Here is a 23,854-nt window from a genome sequence, read left to right as displayed (position 1 = left end):
GCACGTAACAAACGCATTTACATGGTTTTTATTATTTGTGCAGATAAACAAACTAAACCAAACCAAACGCACACAAAGCTGCAAGAAGCTGCACACATGGTGAGCCACGAGTGCACGCACAAACAATAAAGTGTGTCAGTGTGACGCTGCTGCGAAAATAAAGGTCACTTAAATCTGCAGCGGTTCCTGGTGGTACGTGTGTGTATTTGTGTGTTTGCTGTCTTTGTGAGGACAAAATTGAGTTTCAGGCTTTGAGTGAAGGCATTTGTTTTCAAAGTGAAAAACATTTAGTCAGCGCTCGCTTCTTCAAAGGGCTTGTTTTTGGGGGTTCAGGGTTAGCGTGTGGTTTAGATCAGAGGTTAGATAACACATCATGCCAATGAGAGTCCTCACAAGTATAGAAGCGCCGGCTAATCTGCTGTGATAGAAGCCCTGTGATGTTGATGCTTCCTGGTTGGTTGTAAAAGATGCTGAAGATAAGAAGACGGGAGGAAACATCAGCACAGAGTCTCACAAACACCAGCTCTGCTTGTCCTCTGTATGCACTGGAATGACGTGACACACACACACACACACACACACACACACAGGTATTAAGGCCAAACATTTCCTTCTTCACACACCACCCAAATGCCACACACTCGATCACACCCTCCAGTTTCTCTAACCGGAGTCTGTGTGAAACTGTATTTGCAGCACAGTGATACACAGATAAGAAAATAACGAATAATATATTTGATGTGAAGACGTGCAGTCTGTTCTATAGAGCCAGAAGGCCATGGACTCATGCATTTGGTTTATGTTCTGCTACACTGACAGGAGACAGAGGCTGTTAAACAATGATGGAATGCATTTCCTTCCTCACACATATCAGCGGCAACATGTTTGTTTTGGAGCAGCATCTCTGCAGCTTCTCAGGGAGGATTCTCCCAGCAGAGACAGACTCTGTTGTTAGATGTCCTGCTGGCTGCAGCATGTTTTAGCATTTTAGAGCATCACAAAATTTAAACCATTCAGTGTAATACTACTTCAGGAAAGTCTGGTGTGTTTTTAAATGAATAAAATACACCCAGAGTGTTTCACTGTCACGTTGAAACAGGAGCGGAACAAACACAAACTGTTCTCTCAGTGTCTCAAAAAGTGCTTCTCAAAAATGAAGCATGTCTTCTTATATGTGACCAGTTCAACCAAAGTTAAATGTTTTTAGACACCTGAGACAGTGAAGTCATTCATTTACAATAAAAAAGATGTTGTGAAAATACTCTCCATGGTTTTGTGAAGCAGAAATAAAAAACATTTTTCCTGCTTTCCTGTTAATCAATCAGGTCGGGAAACACTAAAATATCACAGTATGCTGTAACATTAAGATTTCACTTCATTTTATTTAAAGGCTGATGTCTTTAACTTCTCAAGAACACCACAAATAACGGATTCATTTCAAAGCCCAACAGTGACAGTGCCCTCAGTGACTGTTGTTCGGTGAGAGATAAGCTGACATCAAACAGAGCGGGTTGATGATGAGAGGGTTGATGATGAGAGGGTTGATGATGAGAGGACCTCCACCTCTTGGATGTGAAGCAGCAGGAGGTGAGACGGCTCTAAATGAGTCAGCGGCTCAGAGTCAGTGACTGAAGCAGGACGGGACGGACGGACACGGACTGAGGTGAGATGCCACAATATCAGCAGGAATTAGTTCTGTAAGTATTTGGGCTGTTTTTATAAAGTATAGCAGCAATATGACAAAGTAAACATATTGGTTACAAGTATAAATACTGCATGCAAAAATACACTGAAAGTACAAGACTTTCAGAGTGTTATGTTGAGTTAGAAGTACTGAGATTAGCAATACCACACTGTAAAAATGCTCCATTACTAAACACAGCCCTGTCATATTTTATAAGATGGAACATGTACTGACTGTAATAATGTAACTGTTTTATTAATGTAGTGGAGGACAAAGTACAATATTTCCCTCTGTCATGTAGCGGATATAAAGTGGCATGAAATGGAAATACTCAAGTATAAGTATTATACTTAAAGGGACAGTTCTTACATGACAGTGTTCACTAAAAAGGTCTGTGGATCATCTCGAGTTACGCCGCCAATATCTCCACCAAAACAAAATATAAAAATATGTATGTTGATTTGGGATGAACTGTCCCTTTAAGAACAGCTCTGAAGTAAATGTACTTCTTAACATTCCACCACCAGCTGTATTATTAGGCTTCATATCATCATGACAACATTAACATGTCAGCTTCATTTCAATGTTGTAGCGGCTGAAGGAGCAGATTAATAAGAGTGCAAATCATTCTAAACTGTCCTTAAGTATCGTACTTTCTACTTCTGTGTAAATAGGAATCAGAATATTTCCCTCCAAACTACATCTGAATGTGTACATTTACAGTGTAGCTTTAGAGGTACTGTGATACTCTTTGATGATAATACACAACAGGAAACCCACAGCAACACTTTGCGGTGCTAAGAAGCATTAAAAGCTTCATTTTGTTTCTGTGTTCTGACTGTTTGATGTCTAGACACAGAAAACACAATCTGTCTGAGGATGTGTGGGCGGAGTCACAACAACTACAGCATTTATGTTTGCTCCACACCTGCGATCCATCTGTAACTAACACAATGCATCATCTTGCCTTGTTATTTAATGCTCTCTGACCCGGTGCAGGTACAATGGTGGGACATCAGTGGATTAATAATCCAACCGCCGGCTCAATCTCAGTGACCTCAGCCAAGCAGGACCAGGAAACTAGTAAGTGATACAACTTCATTGTCTTATTGTTTATTAAGACCTATAACTTCAACTCGCCAACTTCAAGATCGATTCAATAAAGGAGGCCTTCCGCTCTCTGGACCTCTACTGCCCTGTGGTTAATCCCAAGACTAAAGGTGCACGTGCATGTTGATGGTAGCTTTGATGAAATCAATTCACAGTGTGAAGGCATGTTGGCCAGTTCAAGTTCATCTGATAAAGCTGGTGGCGAACTGGAGGTTGACGTCTATTGTTTTAAATATCTGTTGGACAGTGTAGCTCTCTGCCACAGAGGAAGACAACACATCAGGCTTTGCTAATATGTTGTTGGTTTGTTGGTTTCGGTCTTTTTAAGGGATTTGTTGACAATGAGACAGATTTAGAATATCACCAAACCTACCCTATAAAATAAGTAACATCAAAGAAAAGCAGCACAGACACAAAAATAAATCAAAACTTAAAGCTATTCAGGCTGAAATAAAAGGAGTAAAACTGGATGTTAATTAAGAGAGAACTGTTAACGATACAAAGACATCGTTTCTTTCTCCACAGCACGGATTTGCAGAAAGTGTCCCGACAGCTGGAGACAATTTGAGAACAAATGCTACTTCTTTTCATCTCGCAAGCTCAGCTGGCGCTCCAGCAGAGCTTGGTGCCAGACACAAGGGGGCGACCTGCTCATCATCAACAGTGAACCAGAACAGGTAGAGGACAACAAGAGGGGAACATGCAACAATTCAACAAATCTGTTTCCAGCCGTCTCATGATCCGACTCCTCTATTCTCTTCTTCAGAGCTTTGTCTTTGAGAGCAGCCAGGCTGTGGATCGGTCTGACGGACGCGGAGGAAGAGGCTGAATGGAGATGGGTGGACGGCAGCCCGCTCACTTCAGATGTCCAGTAAGTCAAAGTTCGTTATTTGGTTTGTTATTTGTTTGGCTATTTGTTGTTGTGTTCGATAACATTGTGTCTTACTGTTCTGTTTCTTTATATATTGTGAAAACGACAAGATACATCTCAAGAGGTTTATCCCGATATCATACATTTGATGTTTCTTTTCCTGCAGGTACTGGCTGAGCAGACCAGGACTGGGGACGGAGCCGGACAACTGGAAGTTGGACAACCCTCTTGGAGAAGACTGTGGACACATGGACGCCAGTGAAAACGCTCTCAAGTCCTGGATGGATGGTTCCTGTGAGACACCTTATAGATGGATCTGTGAAAATAATGTTTAAATCGTCCAAGAACATGTTTAGTTCTAATTTCATGTTGTAAATATAATTTTCCATACGGAGGATATTATAGGACTATATGTTTGATGTGTACTGTACATACATGACATCTGAGTGGTGATAGTGTACATGTTTCTTTCAAAATGAAACAATACTTAATCTTCAGAGTCCAATTTTCCATTTGCTCTATTGCAGGAAATAAAAACGGAATCTGTCTTCTCTTACTTTTTTATTTTCAAGTTGTTTAAGTTTCTTCAGGTAAAACAGACTGCGTTTTCTTTCTTCATGTGACAACACTAAGATAATACACAACATGAAGTTGCAGCATTCATTTTGAAATGATGATCCGTATAAAAGCAAATAAAACAGTTAAGTGTTTTTGGACATTTCAGACAACAAATGTTCAGGACAGCATACCATGAGTTAGAAAATTCAAATACTTAAACGACTAATAGTATAACTAAAAATTTAATACAGAAAATACAGTTTACAACACGGTCTGTCTACTGGAAAGAAATCCACCTACTCTTCTATATTTGATGAATGCAATAGTGAAAGGTACAAAAGTACAAATGTTTTGATTGTTCTGATCCAACACTTTAGACTCGGGGTGGAGAATGTGTCAAAAACTAGGCTTTCACCCAGAAGACTGTTTGTGTCCCATGCGAACCAAGTAGATTTGTTGCCTAAACATAACCAAGTACTTCTACTGAGTTTTGTTTTGTTTCAATTTCATAGCAATTTTAAGTCAAGCCATGATAGTTTTACTAAACATAACCAAGTCGTTTTGTAACGTTGCTTTGTTTTGATTTGCTTTGTTTCAATTTATAACGTTTACTGCGGGTTTAAATCTGCCACTGTGAGAAAATACGTTCCCAATTGAAAACCTAATTGAGAGTGCAGTTTAGTTATATGAGGAAAAAAGAAGGGGATCCCCACATTGATTAGGAACTATCTTCCGGGCACCATGAACATCTGTACCATATTTAACGCCAATCCATCAAATAGTTATTGAGACATTTCGCTCAAACCAAAAATCTGTTTTGATGGATTTCCAAACAGATCAGGAACATGATTTTCTTTGCAAAATTGTATGGCAACCCATTCAATAGTCAATAGTTGTTGAGTAGTTTCAGTCTGGACCAAAGTGGACGACCATCACATCTATCAACCAACATTGCCATCCCTAGAGCAACGGCGCTAATATGGCTAGGAGTACAAAACATCCCTAGCCCTGTTGTTTATGAAGACTAATTCATTTTAATGGGAACTAATCTTAGGAGTCAGAAACTACTCCTTTTTGGTTTTTCTCCTCCTGCACAGTCGAATGCAAAGGAATCGTATTGATCCCACAACAACAGCTGTCAGCATCAACAAGACTGCTACCAAAAAGCATATAACATCCACAGAATAATAGGCGTACCAGGGCATCTTATAGGACTCAGTGCGTAAATGTGAAGCTCCTTTGTGCCTCATAACAAACTCAATCCAGTAAAGTGCAGTTTCCAGAGGATGCATTGGTTTATCCCGATGGAGGGCAGAGAGACGCTTCATGTTATTTCTGTAGGAGGGATTGTGAACAACTTCTTGTATCGCTTCCAGAAAGCTCTGTCGAGTGAGTTTGGTCACATCCACCACCTTAGCGGCTCCTCGTGCCTCCAATCTCAAAACGTTCTCAAACTGGTCAAACAGAAGGGGTATGCCTATTATCGGCACCCCGTGGTACATGGATTCGTAGATCCCGTTGCTACCACCGTGAGCCACAAAGGCTTTAATCTTTGGGTGACCCAAGAGGTCGTTCTGGGGCATCCATTTTACCAATAGGGTGTTGTTGCCCAAATTGTTGGGGGGCTCAATGGCATGCCGCCATATGACCTTTTGAGGAAGTTGGGCAAAAGCAGCAGTGATTTCAGAAGTGATTTCTACAGGTAGGCTATTCACCAGTGTGCCAAGGGACATCAGGATGAATCCATGCTCTCCTGAACTTTCAACAAACTCCTCCAGCTCTGATGATAAAGGCTTAGAGGGCTTTGACTGGAAACCACCAATGTAGGCGATGTTTGGCATGGTGGGTCTGGGGAATTCAAAGACAAAATCCACCCTAATGAGCCAGATGTCTGCTGCTTGTAGAAGGTGATAGAACTTCACATCTGGACCAAAGTACCTCTCTACCAGTCTATCATAATGAGGGCATACTATAAACTTGTCGATGCATGTGTTGAGAAAATAGTGGAATGTGTTCTTGACCCGTTGCCCAAAGGTCATCTTATCCGACGCGGCGTATCCTGACGTTGGAACATAGGATGTTGGAGATGGAGCCACCACAAAATGTCCATCTCCACTGGTGATCCATCTCACGTTAAAAACAGTCGGCAGCTTAAGTTCATGAGCCACCAGAACTCCAACCGGCAACCCCGGGTCCAGAAGAACCACGTCAAACTGAGTGTCACGAATGCTCTGCATCAGAGTCTTGTTCTCGAACATTTCTACCCCCAACAAGCTGGCCTGTCGGTGAATGTGCGACAGCTTACCGAGCATTTCCCAGTAGAACTTCATAAAGCCGCTAAGTGTCGCCCCCTCTCTGTGAATCGCCAGCATCTTGACCAGCAAGGTCACAAAGAAGTCCTCCTGCTCTATGCTCATGGCTGCCGGTAAGGTGATGGTGAGGGAGTGGTAATGTGGAGCGTTTTCCTTGACGTACCAGCTGGTGGCCGTGCGGACCACAGTGACCTCGTGGCCCCTGGAGTGGAGGCTCTGGATTAGCAGGTTCATGTTGACCCAGTGGCTTCCATCCACTGGGAACACCAGAATCTTTCCGCCCTGCACATTGGAGCTTGTCAGGAGGGACACACTCACCACCAGAAGCAGAAAAGAAACACCTGGGATGCTCCCCATCGAACAACCTTGAGGGAGAGAACAACCAAGTACAAGTACTTTAAAACTTGTGCTTATTGCCAGAAGACAACAAAATAAAACAAGATGGAAATGTATCTGCAAATATCAAACCTGTTGCTAGGGTTAGAGGAATCTAACACTTTGAGTCCTGCAGAGGTTAGTAGCAGCAAAACAGAGTCTCTATTTTTCAGTAATGCTTTGAAGGCATTGAACTGAGTTGTGAATGCATTGTGTAAAAAGTGTTAAAACCTACCTTTCAATCTCAGAAGCAGTGTGGAAATGTACTTTCAGCTTCTCTGGTCAAGTGAAGCCCAGCGTCTGCATGGAAAAGAATCCAAAGTCCAAACCCCCGATTATTGTGTTACATAAGGAGGAGAGGGTGTTGGGGGAGGGTGGTCCACAGTCCACAGTAGACTACAGTCTGTATGTGTGCGTTTTGAAGGGGAGGAGAGAAGAACAGCTTTCCCACAGAGCCCACCCTCATTCTCCGTGTGCTGCAGACACTCTTCCCAAAACAGATGTTTTATTTGTTGGCCTGCTGTGAACTTCACAATGAGCTCCTCCTGAAGAAAGAAAAAGTAATTCCGCTAACAAGAAAAATATTCTGTGATAGAAAGAACCGTGAGTTCTTTCTATCTGTTTTGTTCTCTCTAATACAGGGCTCTCAAACTCATTTCCACTCCGGGCCACATCAGCATCATGGTCGCCAAAGGGCCGTTGTAAATGTCACTACTTGTAACATATTGTTAAATAACTCTGCATTCACAGTTTAAAGTAGTCTTCAATGTACTCACAATACATTTCCATGTTAAATGTACAGTAACCAGCCAAAGAGCTGCTTCTATGACTGTTTAAGTATCTCATAATTTTGACTTTCTATTTCATAATTTTGACTTTCAATCTCATAATTTTGACTTTCAATCTCATCATTTTGATTTTCAATCTCATAATTTTGACTTTCATTCTCATAATTTTGACTTTCTATCATAATTTTGACTTTCGATCTCAGAATTATAACTTTCTATCATAGTTATGACTTTCTATCTCATAACTTCGACTTTCTATCTCATAATTTTGACTATGGGGATATTTTTATTATCAAGTCTAACTTAAAAAAGAAAAAAAAGGTTTGAGACCCCTGCTCTAATACATTCAATCCATTGAAGAAATGTTGGGTATTTCTGGTTCCTTGGGAGCACCACACATCTTTGGCTCACCAAAAACACAAGAAACAAATTGTATTTTTGTCATCGACAACAAACTCCACGAAGTGACTGAAACCAACAATGTGTTTGTCCGTCTGTCGATACTCTCCGACTTCCCTATTCTGTAAGGGAATAGCCTAAAACACCTGGCCACTGCAGTTCTCATCAAACGGTACACAAACAAGAGGAAATAGGGCATTTATTGGGGACTATTAATACACATTTAGCGCTCAACAATGGCACACTTTACTTTCGCTGCTGAGTGGTTTGTAAAGTAAAGTGTGATTGATGAGTGTTTTATTGCTTCTGAACTCAACTCTTTGTGTAAGAGGAAGAAGTGAAATTTACTCAAGTACAACAGTCAAAACAGGCAGATTCAAGGGATTTGACTGAAACTAATGGTGAAAATGGGCTTCTGCTTTCACCAAAAGGTCACGTGTCGATGAAAAGGAGAACAACTCTCGCTGCTTTTCCCTCAGAGTAGCATGACACATCTTTGGGCATTTGACTTCTGGATCTCACCACCAACGGTCCTTCATCAAGATGTCTGATCTCAGTGCTGCGCTCGTCCTGGTCTTCACTGCCGGCTGGTGCATCATGTGTGCAGCCGACGTTGGCGATTTCGCTCCGTGCCTGCAGGTCTTCTATAAGTCGTGGCCTCCTAAAGGTCTGGCGGGGACCCCGATCTGCCAACGGTATTACAACCAGTACCGCTTCGCCGCGCTGTACAGTCGGCCGCGCCGCTCTCCGTGGTTCTCGGCATATTTGTACTCTGCACCAGCAGGAAAGAGACCCACCTCATGCTGGAAGTTTGAGCCTCAGGTGAGCAAATGAACACGTGGTGTTGAGTCACAGATTTGAAATGACTTTCTTGCGAGCCACAGAGACGCTTTAAACATTTCTATTGTTTTATGAGGATGAGAATATTTTAAAAACAGGATTAAGAACTGTTTGATGAATGATATTCTTGTCATGTTACTGAACACTACTCATTCATTTTTTACTTTGTTTTAAGTCTCTTTTATGTGAAATGTCTGTTTTGTTATTATCTGTTTTGTTTTTAAGTCTCTGAATTGTTCTTCTATGTGTGAAACTTTTATGCTGTCGTCTTAGCCAGGACTGCTTTTCAGTTTTTTTAATTTAAAATTCATACCATTTAAAGTTTTTGTGTTATGTATATTCTTGATAAAAAAACTTTGTGAATAGTGTTCGCAATAATTGTTAGCGTCCCATAAAGCCCTAAACCACGCCCCTCCCACACACACACACCTAAACCACGCCCACTCACCTAAATCACGCCCATCACACACTTAAACCACGCCCCCAGTATACTCTTAAACCACGCCCCCGTCACAAGTAACACAGAAGATCAGAGGTGAGCTGTTCAGAATATATAAGTAGGTTTACAAGTCTGTGATTTAAATTGATGCATAGCACTCATTTAGTAAATTACTTATTCATGTGTTTTTAAATGTAACTGCTTCAACTCAATATTGCACTGAAACAAGACAATGTTTTATACATACTGATGTTCCAGTTTTGCATCAGTTATATAACATTTCACACAGTGAAAAGAACTCTACACTTTACAGTGAAGAACAAGAAAATGAGGAAATGAGCCTGAGTAAAGCAGAACTGTCTCCTTGGTGTGTCCATGCTCCCTAAACTCTCTGGTTCATATTATTAGATTGGAATGCTGTGGAAGCAAATCTAGTACACGATCAAAGGTATTTAGATGTCCAAACAATGCATCCATTATTTTGAATCATCTACTTGTGAAGATTTTAATCACCTTGTTCTACCATTACACACTAATTAAAAATAGTGGGTTAGATTCTGGTTCTTTTGAAAGTCAACGTTGACTGTTGTTGAACAAACAAGAAAGAAATGAATTCAACTAAAATAAGATATTTAAATGAAAATGTCTTAAAAATCTTTAAACAATGATAAATGGGGATAAAACATACAGAAATTCAATTCAGTTAAATTCATTAATAAATGTGAAAAAATAAAATAACATTTAACTTCTTGTGATGGCTACTTATGCTGCAGGATTATAACTCATGACCTAAGTATTTTTTAGCATTGCTAACGGGATTCATCAGTACATTCAGTACATTCTTGGTCCCCAGAGGATCAAACCCAATAACAGGCATATAACAGCGGCAAAAACCAATGAAAATCCCATCAGCCTCAGCTGTATTTGGTGTTTAGCGCTAAATAGCACATGTTAGCATGCTAACAGGCTATGCTAAGATGTTGAAAATGATAAACGTTTCCCTGCGTGAAAAGAGAAGTCAGTGTCACGTAACTTGCGTAATGTAGTTACGCCACTTCCATGTTTGGTATTTTGGTATTACCAATTTGGTATTTTTAACCAATACCAAAGTATTTGATGATCTTTTTCTAAACCTAACTCAGCAGTTATTTACCTGAAAGCAGCATTTTGTCCACGTTGTCATTCATCACTTTTAAATCACTCCCCCCCCGCCCCCACCCCCCTTTCCATGAACAGTTAGCCTACCCAGGAGCCGACGGCAACATGATCCCCTTCCCTCCGGGCCCTCTGGACCAGAACGTGGTGGACAGCCAGGCGGTGGAGCTGGACTACATCAACTCCACCTATTCTCGCGGCCACTTGAACCCCAGCCTCCACCACCAGAGCCACGAGGACCGCTCGGCCACCTTCACCCTCACCAACGTGGTTCCTCAGAAGGCCTGCTCCAACGACGGGCCCTGGGAGGCCCTGGAGCAGACCGTCAACACAACCTTGGCGGCCTACTGTCTCGGAGAGGCCCACGTGGTGACCGGCGTCATCCCATACCAGAGCGACGAACACTGGCTCAAGAACCATCGCGTGGCCGTGCCCGAGTATCTCTGGTCCGCCTACTGCTGCCCGAACTATAACAACAGTCTTCCGGAAGAACTGAGGGATGCTTTCCCGACGTACGCCGCCATCGGGCGCAACGACCGCAACAGCACCGAGGAGATTGTTCCCGTCAGCCAGACGGCTAAGAAACAGTTCAGAGGTTTTGATGTGAGACAAATGCCACTGGAAACACTGGAGAAGTATCTGAGGGACAGGTTCGGTGCTGCGGTCAGTGTTTTCTACAAGCAGTGCTCTGGATCAGACTGATGCTGCAGACACAAACACACACTGATTATATTCTTACAATAGTTACATCTTAGAATATTAACGCTAACATCATTTAATGAAAGGATAAATGTATGTACAGTGCCATCCAATGTGTTACAAAAGAGCAAATTTATAGATATATATGATTGTGTTTCATTGTAAAAGGAACCTAAATTGACTTTAAAGGACTTTAAAATGTTTGTTTTCCAAAAATACATTTAGGAAGAAAAGCAGAACTCCGGTGGGAAAAGAAAGCGAAAGAATCACCAAATGAGAGTTAAAGGACAGACATGATCAAGACATGAGGTGATTCTTTTGCTGTTGTTGTTGTTGTTGTTTAGCCCTGGTGTTTGTTTTGGGGACACAAACATTGATATCTTTTATGCTGCTTCGACCCGCTATAGGTCCTCGTCACATCAATGTAAATATTGCAGGTTTTAAAGTAATAGTTATTACATTTTATACCTCTCTCATGTCAGTTAAATATAAAGTTGGAGCCACGAGGTGGGTAGCTTGGCTTAGCTTTGCATAAAGACCGTAGCCTGGCTCCATAAAACCTTTACTTGCGTACTGCCCAAAATCTCAAACTTCAGTTTCAAGCGTTTGAAACCAGAGCTTTTTTTTACCTTCGGTTGCCGTAAAACACGTGTTTCATGTTCCTCCACATAAGTGATGATGCTCGTCGACACGATGGTTTGGTATGCAGAGTGCATACAGGATGGAACGCCTCCTCTGCAGGTTTGAAGTTGTACATGTTCTTTGTGACCACTAGGTGGTGACCTTGAGCAACACATGCAGATGAGTGGCAGCTTCTGCCGACTGTATTCTGCAACTGGACGGATTTTACCGCAAAGTTTCATTTGTTGGAAATTCATAGTAACACCAGACCTCATTATCTTGGAAATCAATTCCTCATTTATATTTACTTCATTTATATTCATCTTCATAAACTGCTGCTTTCTGATGATGTATAAAATAGGGATGATATTTGTGTGATGACTCATTCAGACAAACATGAACTCCTTCCACCAGTTGGACTCACTCGACCTTTTTATTTTTGTTTCTGTAATGATCACTAAGACACACGTTTTCCTCGTATCACACTGGATTTATTGCATGAATGGTGCAGTAGTACAGACGTGCAGAGGGCTAAACATATCAAACACTGGTGTGTCGACCCGGATTATTGAGTCAAAATGAATCGCTGGTTTAGTAGTGTTGTTGCATCTTTGGACTGAAGAGCTTGTCCCACACCTCCACCTTCAGCATGGCCCTGCCCATCGGGGACATGGTCGCCTTGAGGTCAAAGTCAGGGCCCTCAAACGTGAGACCGCTGCCTTTGGCCTCCTCCCTCACGAAGCCGCTTTGCTCCTTGTTTTCATACATCTCCTTGTAGAGCTTCTTGTTGCACTCTTTGTCCTGGTTGTAGATCCCCAGGGCCAACCAGTTCTTGTACGTGTTGTTGTCGTAGGGCACGGAGAACATTATGGCGATTTTCTCTTTGGCGCTGTTGCTTTTCCTCTCAAACATGTCGTAGGTCAGGACGCCCACCGCGCCCGTGGCGCTACCGCTGGACTTGCTGAAGTTGCACACCTCGGTTTTCAAAGGGCGCACGGTGGGTTGGGGGGGGCTGTGGCAGTTGCCGCTATCCAGGTAAACCCTTTTGTTTTTTTAACGCCAAGAAAGGAAGAAAATAAAATGTAAGGTAAGGGATGGGTAGAAAACGCTGAAGTTTTATTCAAGCTGTACTTTAACCTCAATTTATCCATGTAAAGGAAATAGATGGATGGAAATGATTGTGTTACAGCAGCAGGTTATACACGGCAGCAGTAAATATATACATACTCTAGTGTTGTACATATACAACACTAGAGCTATAAATCTATAAAATACACAACAATCTATTAGAAGACACTAAATCTACCAAACTACAACTAGAATATTAAATATATTAAATAAGCATACTTTATCAAGTATCCTTTCCTGTGATAATATTACATTGTACTTTTTCTCATATTACTTAGATCTTTAAGTTGTCTGAATTCACTATTTATAGTCAACATAATTAACGATTTTAAGTTAACTTCACTCAGATCTTTAAGTTGTCCGAATTGACACATTGACATATAGTTAACCTAATTATTAATTTTGAGTTAACCATACTAAAGTTGACTGCAATGACATGAGTTGCCGAAACAATTTCAGCTTCACCAACGTAAAATGAATGATCTACTCGACTTAACTCATTTTTAGGCAATCGTTTTCCTGACTTTTTTTAAGGTAAAGTCAACTTATTACATTTTACAGTGTACATGAACATGCTCCCTTTTTTTAGCAGGTTTGTGTTCTACGTGTTGGACTTACTTGGGGTTGATGAGGCAGTAGCTGTTGGTGAGGTTGCTGATCTCGATGGTGACATTTCTTCTGCTTTTCTGGTTAGCAGCCAAAGCCTCCGCTGATTCACTCATATTGTTGCTGGTAAAAAGCTGCGACAGAGCATTAGAAATACAGCGAGCAGTTTAACACACACACACACACTGATGTTGAAAATGTGTAGAATACAAACAAACAAAGGCTGTTGAAGCCTAAACTTAAAATAATATTTGACCATAAACCTCCAAATAAAGCAGAGGAGAGAGAAAATAAACTGCTTACGTGTCCGCGGGTCACAGGTGTGCTGCTCTCTCGGGCGATTCCAGATATGAAACAGAGGATTCACTCTTTGGATCGTTCTTTGTTGGGGAATGTGTGACACCCAAAAAACTGTCACCACCCACAGAGCGCACACACCTTCACCTGTGGCTCAGAGTAATGATTGTTTTGTCTCCTGAGGAATGAAGGGTGCAGCCGACAGATACGTTACTGCTGTAGGGGACGACACGCACCTACACTGCGGTATTTCTTTTCTTTGTTTTCATAATGATCTGATTTTTGCAAGGATACAGGCCGGTCTCCTTCTGCACCACACCTTTAATCTCTGTGGTTTCTACTGTCTGCAGTCTGACTGTGGTTATTTTACATTTCACTCAAAGTGAAGCAACGTTCATGTTTTTTTCCTGCTGAAGAGTTTGTGACCGTGTGTGATGATTCAAATTTAAAGACACAAAAAGAAACACCAAAGACCAGAAATCCATTCAATTGTTTTTTTATTCATTTAAAGCGCCCGTACATGACATGACATGAATGACACACACATCACATGCAGGTTTGAAGGAACTGCCCCGATGTGACTCATCTGCCCATCTTGTCGTACACCTCCAGTTTGACGATGGCTTGGCCCTCGTCGGACATGCACCCCCTCACGTCCACAGACCTCCCCGCGTACAACACCCCTGAGCCGTCGGCCTCGTGGCGCACAAAGTTGGTGAAATCCTTCTTGTTGTACATGACGTCGAACAGCTTCCCATCGCAGGCCCGCGTGTGCTCAAATATGCCCACGCCGAGCCAGTTTTTGTAGAAAGTGTAGTCGAAGGGCACCGAGAACATGACGGCGATCACCTCGTTGCAGTGGCGGTTGTGCATGTTGAACAGCTCGTAGGTCATGACCCCCACGGCGCCCGTCGCCGTGTTGTCGTCCTTGGTGAAGGAGCACAGCTCGGTCAGCTGGGGACGCAGGGTCGGCTGGGGAGGATTATAGGTGAAGCCGCTTTCCATGTGCACCCTGCAGGGAAGAAGAGGGTAGAAGTATTCAGATTCTAATACCACAATGTACAAATACTCCATCACAAGTCAAATCCTTCTTTGGTAAAATACAGAATGATAAATGTGCTTTAAGTATCAACAAAGTACTGGTTTCTGCAGAGAAGGAAACAAAAGGCTCCGGTGTAGTGCAGTGGTTCCCAACATGGGGTGGGGCCCCTCCATTTAATTAAGGAAACCATCTGAGAAGTTTAGAAGTGACACTTAACATCTGAAACGTGATCAAAAATGTTGGAAATCACTCTTTCATTTTTAAAAATGTGTTTTATTTGATGAGATCATTGACTTATTACATAAAATCTGAATAAAACCTTGAGAAAAGAAAATGTTGAGTAAAAAAGTACCATCCTTCCTTCAGGAATAAAGTGAAGTATAAGTATGAATAAATGTACTTTCCACCACTAGTATGCATAAAAGGATTAAATACATTTCAGGATTTGTCAGTTTTCTTTATTGGTTCGTACACAACAAGAAAATCAGTGAATCATCAATCATCCAACAGCGATTCTTACTTTGGGTTGACGAGGCAGAAGGTGGAGCTGACGTTGGTGATCTCTATGGTGCAGTTGCGGTTGGTGGGGATGGTGTGGGAGTGGGCCTCTGCATGCTCAGGCATGGTGGCGGCTCAACGACGGGCACGAAGACGAGAGCTGTGGCGACAAGTAACGCAAAGTCATGATTCTGTTCAAATGGATTTCCCTGAAGCTTCTTCAGTGAATAGAATTGTCTTGACCTGATGTGCTGACACTCAAACAATCATCCTGAACATGCCACAATAATAAAGTAGGATGCATCCAGGACAACAAACACACATCAGCACACTATTTAACTGCTATGCATCTCTACGAAGACCTTTTAACAGACGTTGTATCGACTGATATTACCACTACATCTTTGTTTTCTAAAATAATTCCATCTCTGGTGAATATTGCCTATTGATCTGAAAGTAAATGCACTTACTTGACTTTATGTGACACACACACAGGATGGCAGAGCGTCCTCTGAAAACAGGTCGGGGTTCGGTTCGGAGACAAGTATGAAGTCCCGCCCCCTCCTCCCCCAGGTACAGACACACCTCACACAGAAGGTGTGTCTGTGCTCACATGCAGTGTCAGTCACACATGTGTGTGTGTTTAAAGCTTTCAGTGATCAGTTAGGTGGTGTGTGTCACTTTGGCACAAGGTGGGACTCCTCACAGGTGTACGACAGGTGAGCCCTCAGCGGCCGACGGGTGAAATACCTGAAAGTCTGGAAAGATTTTAAAAGTAGCAGCCACGCCCGTCAGACCGTCAGACGTCGACTCATTTTAGACGACTGAACTGGTTCACATCAAGAGACCACATTCTGGCAGTTGGCGATGTATTTTGGCTTGTCATAGACTTCTTACATGTTGAGTTGTTTTGCAACATTTAAAGTGCCGAAGGTTGTTGAATGAGCAGAAGCCTGAAGCAACGGACGTCGCATTTTTCTTTGTGCTTTATGTTCAAGGAACCTGTTCCAGCATGAGCTGGATGGAAGTGATGGATGGAACCTGAGCAAGTCCATCGAACAGCAAACAGTCTGAGGGACACATTCACATGGATGGATTAACACTGGGCACAAAGAGGAGGGGGGGTGGGGGGGCAGAAAGAAACAAAAAATACCACAAAGTGACAGAAAACGACCACAAATACATATAAAAATACCACAGAAATAAAGAGATGCAAAACGAGCACAGAGAGCCGGAAAACAACCACAAATACACAGAAATGTTGTGACTCTTTGGAGGAGCCCGACCCGCAGGTTGGGAACCACTGGACTAAACTATACAAGAGTAAAGCGCGACATACTCATTCAAACCTCGGCACCAACACTCATTCAACACACATTCTGCAGAATCATCATTGAAATACATTTAGCTGGTAATACCTTCACTGAAATAGGATTTTGAGTTCAGTATTTAAGTCACATGTAATGGAGTACTTTTGTTGTGTTACTACTTTGATTTATAAGTGAAGGATGTGAGTACCAAAAAAATTAAAATACCAATTAATCAGCCAGAAAAAGAGATTTAGTTCATCACTACAAAGTATGTGCTGAAAGTAAAAAGTGTGCGATTTGGAACGCAGCTTTATTCTCAGTCGTTGGCCGATGGGAGTGGACCACAGAAACACTGTGATGGAAATGGGAATCAAACCATCTTGCTGGTTTAAACCCACAGCATCACAGCGTGCATGATTTAAAAACAAACTAAATGTGAGTTTTAAGACACTGATGATACGATCTTAATGTCTCCGCTCAGAGCCTCAGTACAGTTTGCTCCATTGCAACAGCAACTCGTCCAACAGGAAATGTCATCACCGCTCCCTAATTCATTCTGACATTTCTGTTCCGCGTTGTTTTTTTCTCACGTCTGCACATCTAAACAAAAGCAACACTATCTAATCAATCAGAACCATAAAAGTGCATTTTACAACAGAAAACAATGTTTGCAAATGTTTAAAAAATGAACACATGCAACTTATTTGCCGTTGGACCTGCCAAAGCTCAGCCCGTCTCTTATAAATGATGTGCAAAACAACAAATGTGTTTCACGAGGAACAAAGCTAAATGTAGCATGAACTTGCAGAATGTGCAGTATTTCTTCTCTAGAATGTAAAATAAATTGAATTTCAGTCGACAGAGCTTCCTGTTGCTATGCAGACTGTAGAAGATTGACATGAACAGTGGTGACTAAATGAAGACCATCTGGGAAGCATTACTTTATTAAATATGTAAATCAATGTGTGCTGCTGGCCTTTGAACTCTGCACATCTTTATTCTTCTGCTTTAACTTTGGGACAAACAGACGGAACGTGTTAGAAAAACACATTTGAATCAACACCCTCGTGACATCCTGCAGGATAATCTGTCACCTGTGTTTAACTTCTACTACAACAGCGCCACCTTGTGGTCAGATCGCAACAAGCTTCCTGCATGACTTAGTCTTTTTATTCTTCGTAGACACAATGGGACATCATTAAAATGCAGCTGACACCACTCTGAACTCAACTCATTGTCTCTCAAAGGTATTTATCAATAAATGACATTAACAGTAACCTGACACATTGAAGCAGATCGTAGAGGGATTATTCAAACTCTAAAGGCCCACGAGGCTCAATATATGTGAAGAATTCAAACGGAAAATTTGGATTCCACAACACAAAAGCACAAATAAAATAATTGGACGAAATAAACACTCGACTCGTTTCAACACAGAAGGAAAGTTATTTTCCAAAAGCAACGTGACATTTTCTTTTAAACCTTGAAGCCTTTTAGAAATCTTGTTTTGATGTACTAATCAGTGGTGGAAATATACTTTTACTCAAGTACTGTACTTTGACATACAAATTCTGCTTCTTTATACTTCTACTCCACTAGATTTTTTTAAATAAATGTAGTTACTTTTTCCAAAAGAAAACAAGCACATGATATGCTCATATACTGTGATGCAGTTCAATGCCTCTAATCTGCCAAGTAGAATACAACATATGTAACGCTTCATATCCAAGCCAACAGCACCTGCTAGCCAGCGTTAGCTGACGCGTAAGAGAATTACTCTGCCTCCAAGTAGGCTCCGCCCACAGAAATATGACATGTTTACTTACAGAAAAGGGGTCTATTGCACAGAGGAGTAGAATATATCAGACTTTAGATTCCCACACGTTACTTGTTAGTAGAATGAATTCATGGTTGGTTTTGGTCTTTTTATGGGACGTTTCAGAAAAATATGAAATACTGCAGTTTTATCCTTTAAGGCCTCCAAGGAAATAGGAAGCCAGCAGCTCAGTAAAAGTTGACGTTCTTCACTTCTGAGGAAACATGGAGCCGGCAGTGATGGACGACAGCCCCGTCTTCTCCGCTATCCATCCGTTGTAGTTGGTCACTGTGGTGTAAACGCCGGGTCGATTCTCCTTCGCGCAGCCGTCGCCCCAGCTGATGACCCCGAACAAGAAGAGCCTGCTGCCGACCTCGCACACCAGAGGCCCTCCTGAGTCCCCCTGATGAGAGAGAGAGAGAGAGAGAGAGAGAGAGAGAGAGCGAGAGCGAGAGCGAGAGAGCGAGAGAGAGAGCGAGCGAGCGAGCGAGAGAGAGAGAGAGAGAGAGAGAGAGAGAGAGAGAGAGCGAGAGAGAGCGAGAGAGCGAGAGAGAGCGAGAGAGAGCAAGAGAGAGAGCGAGAGAGCAAGAGAGAGAGCGAGAGAGAGAGAGAGAGAGAGAGAGAGAGAGAGAGAGCGAGAGAGAGAGCGAGAGAGAGAGCGAGAGAGAGAGCAAGAGAGAGAGAGAGCGAGAGAGAGAGAGAGCGAGAGAGCGAGACACAAGCAGCATTAAAGGAAATCAGCTAACCTGATCCCTGGAGGACAAATCGAGTTTGGACTTGTCGAGAATACCTCGCAGGCGTCCTGGCTCCAGTCGGGACGACCGGCACAAAACATGTTATCACTGATCAAGTTTGCATAATAGTCCTGGTGTCGACACATGTCGTCGGAGATGAGGTTCACCTGAGCCTCTCTGAGGAACCTAGACTTGTACCACAAACCTGCAGAGAAGTAAATGCTGTTAGAATAGTGTACAAGTCATTGTGGCTCGTAAAATACACACGATTACAGCCAGCAACAAATTACATCCACTTCAGTGCTGTTCAGGTTTTAAGGTGCTGGTTTCTACTCGTGCTCCACTCATATACCTACAAAAAATGATGGCACTGTAATTTGTTAATATCCAACGAAATCAGTTCACATGTTGTCCACGTCGTCATGAACCCGGAATTATAAAGACCGCAAAAGGTCACACACGGTGGGTTTATTTCGTTACGCAGCTTTCCTACTTCAGCAACGTTTTAATAACCCAAATCAAGATGCTTTCCTAAAACTAACGAGTAGTTTTCTTGCCCAACTCACCGTGTTTCTCTTTCCCGTATCCAGCGATCTCACAGGTGACTCCAGGCTGGAGCTTCTGTTGAGGCGGCGGCAGACAAACAGTCCTCACCGAGTCGCTCTCCTCCGAACACTTCCCATGTTCGGCCCTCAGCTTCAGCAGGGCTGCAAAACATTCATCAGGGAATTACTGCTTTGATTATTCAATATTATATTACATTGAGTCACCTAAAGACGGGTTCATTAACATGGGCGGATTGTGAGACGATAAGCCTCTGAACACAGACACGCTAAAGACTCTACCACCTCCATTGTAGGAGCAAGATACACCGATTGTATAGTTGTTTTGCCATATTTGTTTTCGGGTTTTGTTTCTTTGTGGTCATTGTTTTGTCATTGTAGTTGTTTGGCATCTCTTTGTAGTTGATTTGAGTGTCTTGTGGGCATTTTGTGTCTCTTTGTAGGCGTTTTGTGTCTCTTTGTGGTTGATACATGTCTCATTGAGTGACATTTGGTAGATGAAGGTCAGGGGGTCCGCTGACACTTTGGGCCCCTGGCCCTGTGCCCGGTAGGCGTATTGAGTAATCCATCCATGGTCGTACCGATGTCGTTGTTGTAGTCCCCTTCACTGTTGTCAAACCCGTCATGAAGGATGATTTCTTCTACCCTGAACCTTTGCTCCACAGCCCGGTCCGTCTCATTCATGACATTTTTCCCCAGGATGACGGAGAAGCGGCGGGGTTTGGCCTGGGAGCTGAAACACAAATTTACCGGAAAAGTCCAGTCAACGTGCTGTCACTTTCATTTCTCAGCACCTGCCTCGGTTACAGGACGTGATGTCACTTCCTACCCTTCAGGGAAGCAGTGGGCAGCTGTGAGAACCCAGCAGGCCGAGATCAGACTCCCCCCACAGCGGAGAACCTTCTCCTTGGATTTGCTGCGCCAGAATATGGCAGCGACCCACGGGTGGGATTCCACAGTGGCAACTGTTCCTCCCACGATCTTCATCTGCTTTCTCCTGGAGCGCTGGCCACATGTCGACTCTGCAGCTGGGGGGGAAACTAAGTTCAAAGCAATGGAAGTGAAACAGTGAGTTGAGTAAAGCGGGAAGTTACCTGGCTGTGGCTCCGTGGGTGCAGGCGAAGGCGGGGTTGGAACTATAGAGAGTGTTTAACACCAATGAAACATGTCATTTGGCTCAGATTTAATTGGAAGACTGTAAAGAGAGAGAATGTACTTACACGACTCAAAGCCACAACGTGGAATACCACAATACTCCCAAATCAGCTGCTGGTTTTTCCACACGTAACACCACGGACGCCGTTTGTAGAGAAGATTTCTGACAAACACATCAAATCAATTAAGCTGAGAGGCACTTGAACTTCAGTACAGGACTTTATAGTTGAGTGCTCAATCTGAGACCTGGCACCTCTAAATATCTCCCGGTATCTATGAGCTTTTTTTCTACTGATGCAAAACAGCTGCAAAGAGACACACAAGTGACTCACGACTACGAAAAGGAACAAAATAACCACATACAAAAATAACTACAAAGAGACACAAAGTGACTACAAAGAGACACAAAGTGACCACAAAGAGACACAAAGTGACTACAAAGAGACACAAAGTGACCACAAAGAGACACAAAGTGACCACAAAGAGACACAATGACCACAAAGAGAGGCTCAACAACTATAAAGTCTGTGTGTCTTGGTCATATGTAGGAGCCTGGTGGTGGTGACTGGTGGATAAAAGTACAAAGTAAAACCAGATAAGCATCGACTGTGTATATGGAGTTATGGCAGCCTACCTGCAGTAGTTGTGCCTCCCTGAATGGACATCTGAAGACATGTCCCGCTCCCGGGTGTCTGAATCCCACTCCTCACATGTCCGTCCACTCTTTGATTTAGACTCTGTGCCTCTGTAGTAAAGTCCCACTCCCTCGTAGCACTGAGCCCCGGTCACTGCAGGAACAGCAGGAAGCTTTCAGTCAAATAATGTGAATGCAATTCGGTCTGTGAGCTCAGATTCTTACCTGTCTCACAGCGAATGCCCTCAAAACCGTCGACACACAAACAGAACATGTGTTCACCAGATGTCAGGGACGGGACAGAGCTGCCTCCGTTCAGACAGATGCCTCCTGCACGACAAATGAAATGACACGCTTCAGGAAAGCCTGATGCTGATGTGAACAGAGAGCATTGACGAATGTAGTTTCTCACCTGAACTTTCAACGGAGGAGGAGAACGAAGAGGCTGAAGAGGATGAAGAAGACGAAGAGGAGTGGGAGAAACCAGGAAACGCCTGTCGTCTTCTTTCTCTCGATAAGCCCTAAAAAGTATAAAATAAGTCTCATAAATCTCATCAAATGAAACGCAACATTTCAGTACAAGTGAGATGAAGATGTCCTTACGGCCTCGGAGGCTGCCAGAGCGGCCAGGATGCTTATTAAAACAAAACCTTTCATCGTTAGCGTGTTATTTCTGCACAGATTGAAGTCCAAACAGCATGAGCGTGCCTGCAGAGAGCTGTATGGAAACCTCCTCTGGGTCCTCTCTGTTTTGTGTGCAGTGTGCAGGGAGGAGGGAGAGTCCTGATTGGCTGAGGAGCTCTTTGACAGGCTGGCCCACTTTATTTGGTGTGAAGAAATATTTGCTGCTACTTGGATGAGTCAACACTTTTAATCCACAACAGTAATTCCCAGGAAGAGCATGAGTAGCGTCGGAATGTCAGAAGCTGAATAATAGTGGATTGATAACACTGTTGGACTCCATCTGGTTCCATCTGGTTCTTCAGAGTGATGCCAAATAAGAACCATTTCTGGTTCCACAAAGCCCCTTTCAGACACTTTCTTCAAAGAACCATTTTCTTAAACGCTTCTTTCAAAAAAAAACATTTAAGGGACTTCAGGCGCCATTTCTGGTTCTTTGAAGAATTTAAAGAAAAGAATGTTCTCGAAAGAACCTTTTTTGCTAATGTCGACCATCCCCCACCATCCAGTGACTCAAACATGAATTAAGAACCCTTTAACATCCCAAAGAACCATAAGACAAACATGAAGAACCATCCAATAGATAAAATGGTTCTTCGTGGAACCAGACAGCCTTTAAAAGAACCAGTGAAGAAGCCATTACTTTTCCGTGTGCATGTTGGCGTCCACACCCGGTGACACCTCTCAGAGTCTCACCAGTGACACCACAACACCAGTTCAGTCATTAAGTACCATTCATGACCATGAAGAAGAGACGGTTCCGGTCCTGCAGGTGTGTCTCTGGCGTAAAGTCACAAAGTCTCTGAAACGTGATGTTGAAACTGTACTTTTCACCAACTTCACCATCTTTTACTACCATAAAAAACAAGGAGGTGGGAAAACACAATGATTTCAGGTCTGAGAAGCTTTTTCCAATTGAAAGCATATTTTTAAAAGCCAACCTGGTGAAGCCCTTTCTCTGTTTAAAGAATTCGATACAAGACACCAGCACACCAGTAGAGTCCACACACAGGCCTCAATAAACGGTAGCATTACATCATTACAGTGTACATAAACTTATATCTGTGCAAAAAATAACTACAATTTGGCAAAAAATAGCTTATTGCAATTGGCTGATATGAGACGCTAAGTCATAATTTTAAGATAGTATCTCATTATAATGACTTCCAGGATCTGTAATTTTTCCTCACAGAGGCGGAAACGGGCTTCCATACATTTTGCCATGTATTTATTCATTTCTAAAAAAAAAGAAAAGATTCTGCATTTCCCCCTGCGCCCCACCTGTAATACCACCGCACCCCACTAGAGGGGCGCACCCCACAGTTTGAGAACCACTGATATAACTGATTAAACATTTGCGTTCTACCATTTTTATTCTTAGACAGGCTCAACCTCCGGTTCTGAAAAGTGAAGCCGATGCTTCGTGTCTTAAAGCTGCATTCTCTCTAGTGTCCACCAGGGGGCGACTCCTCTGGTTGTATAGAAGTCTATAGAAAATGACTCTACTTCTCTCTTGATTTATTACCTCAGTAAACATTG

The 23,854-nt window shown here is 42.7% G+C and overlaps 6 protein-coding genes across 8 annotated transcripts; 2 read left to right on the top strand and 4 right to left on the bottom strand.

The window, feature by feature from the left end:
* Positions 1 to 2,688: 2,688 nt before the first annotated feature.
* Positions 2,689 to 4,000, top strand: LOC306795421 (C-type lectin domain family 4 member E-like; the record flags this gene model as incomplete). Its single annotated transcript, XM_079293930.1, is given in 5 exon segments — positions 2,689 to 2,767; positions 3,320 to 3,471; positions 3,561 to 3,580; positions 3,582 to 3,665; positions 3,832 to 4,000. Coding segments are annotated over 5 exon segments (504 nt in total).
* A 240-nt stretch (positions 4,001 to 4,240) lies between these two features.
* Positions 4,241 to 7,251, bottom strand: LOC306794989 (UDP-glucuronosyltransferase 2C1-like). Its single transcript, XM_079293301.1, has 2 exons — positions 7,146 to 7,251; positions 4,241 to 6,900 (listed from the first exon to the last, which is right to left on the bottom strand). The coding sequence occupies exon 2, from the start codon at positions 6,890 to 6,892 to the stop codon at positions 5,288 to 5,290; it is 1,605 nt and encodes a 534-aa protein (XP_079149427.1). The 5' UTR covers positions 6,893 to 6,900; positions 7,146 to 7,251; the 3' UTR covers positions 4,241 to 5,287.
* A 1,380-nt stretch (positions 7,252 to 8,631) lies between these two features.
* LOC306794996 (endonuclease domain-containing 1 protein-like) lies at positions 8,632 to 11,428 on the top strand. Its single transcript, XM_079293311.1, has 2 exons — positions 8,632 to 8,919; positions 10,613 to 11,428. The coding sequence occupies exons 1-2, from the start codon at positions 8,641 to 8,643 to the stop codon at positions 11,231 to 11,233; spliced, it is 900 nt and encodes a 299-aa protein (XP_079149437.1). The 5' UTR covers positions 8,632 to 8,640; the 3' UTR covers positions 11,234 to 11,428.
* An 842-nt stretch (positions 11,429 to 12,270) lies between these two features.
* Positions 12,271 to 14,034, bottom strand: LOC306795000 (DELTA-actitoxin-Afr1a-like). Its single transcript, XM_079293317.1, has 3 exons — positions 13,889 to 14,034; positions 13,598 to 13,719; positions 12,271 to 12,893 (listed from the first exon to the last, which is right to left on the bottom strand). The coding sequence occupies exons 2-3, from the start codon at positions 13,699 to 13,701 to the stop codon at positions 12,443 to 12,445; spliced, it is 555 nt and encodes a 184-aa protein (XP_079149443.1). The 5' UTR covers positions 13,702 to 13,719; positions 13,889 to 14,034; the 3' UTR covers positions 12,271 to 12,442.
* Positions 14,035 to 14,362: 328 nt separating this feature from the next.
* On the bottom strand, positions 14,363 to 15,999 carry LOC306795001 (DELTA-sagatoxin-Srs1a-like). The gene is made up of 3 exons (XM_079293318.1): positions 15,893 to 15,999; positions 15,445 to 15,582; positions 14,363 to 14,894 (listed from the first exon to the last, which is right to left on the bottom strand). The coding sequence occupies exons 2-3, from the start codon at positions 15,546 to 15,548 to the stop codon at positions 14,465 to 14,467; spliced, it is 534 nt and encodes a 177-aa protein (XP_079149444.1). The 5' UTR covers positions 15,549 to 15,582; positions 15,893 to 15,999; the 3' UTR covers positions 14,363 to 14,464.
* A 1,464-nt stretch (positions 16,000 to 17,463) lies between these two features.
* Positions 17,464 to 22,354, bottom strand: plaub (plasminogen activator, urokinase b). Of its 3 annotated transcripts, XM_079293304.1 has the most exons (11): positions 22,238 to 22,354; positions 22,047 to 22,155; positions 21,860 to 21,964; positions 21,635 to 21,788; positions 21,066 to 21,163; positions 20,940 to 20,981; positions 20,675 to 20,873; positions 20,427 to 20,578; positions 19,849 to 19,989; positions 19,339 to 19,487; positions 17,464 to 18,951 (listed from the first exon to the last, which is right to left on the bottom strand). In XM_079293304.1, exons 1-11 carry the CDS (start codon positions 22,289 to 22,291, stop codon positions 18,757 to 18,759), a joined length of 1,398 nt encoding a protein of 465 aa, XP_079149430.1. In that variant the 5' UTR covers positions 22,292 to 22,354; the 3' UTR covers positions 17,464 to 18,756. The 3 variants fall into 3 exon arrangements, with proteins under 3 accessions (XP_079149430.1, XP_079149431.1, XP_079149432.1); XM_079293305.1 differs by lacking the exon at positions 20,940 to 20,981 and having other exon boundaries at positions 20,675 to 20,885; XM_079293306.1 differs by lacking the exon at positions 21,860 to 21,964.
* Positions 22,355 to 23,854: the final 1,500 nt, after the last annotated feature.

Source organism: Melanostigma gelatinosum (assembly GCF_949748355.1).
Source record: "Melanostigma gelatinosum genome assembly, chromosome: 21".
Classification (NCBI taxonomy): domain Eukaryota; kingdom Metazoa; phylum Chordata; class Actinopteri; order Perciformes; family Zoarcidae; genus Melanostigma; species Melanostigma gelatinosum.
The sequence above is the reverse complement of the archived record's forward strand: the minus strand, read 5'-3'. Positions and strand labels throughout refer to the sequence as shown.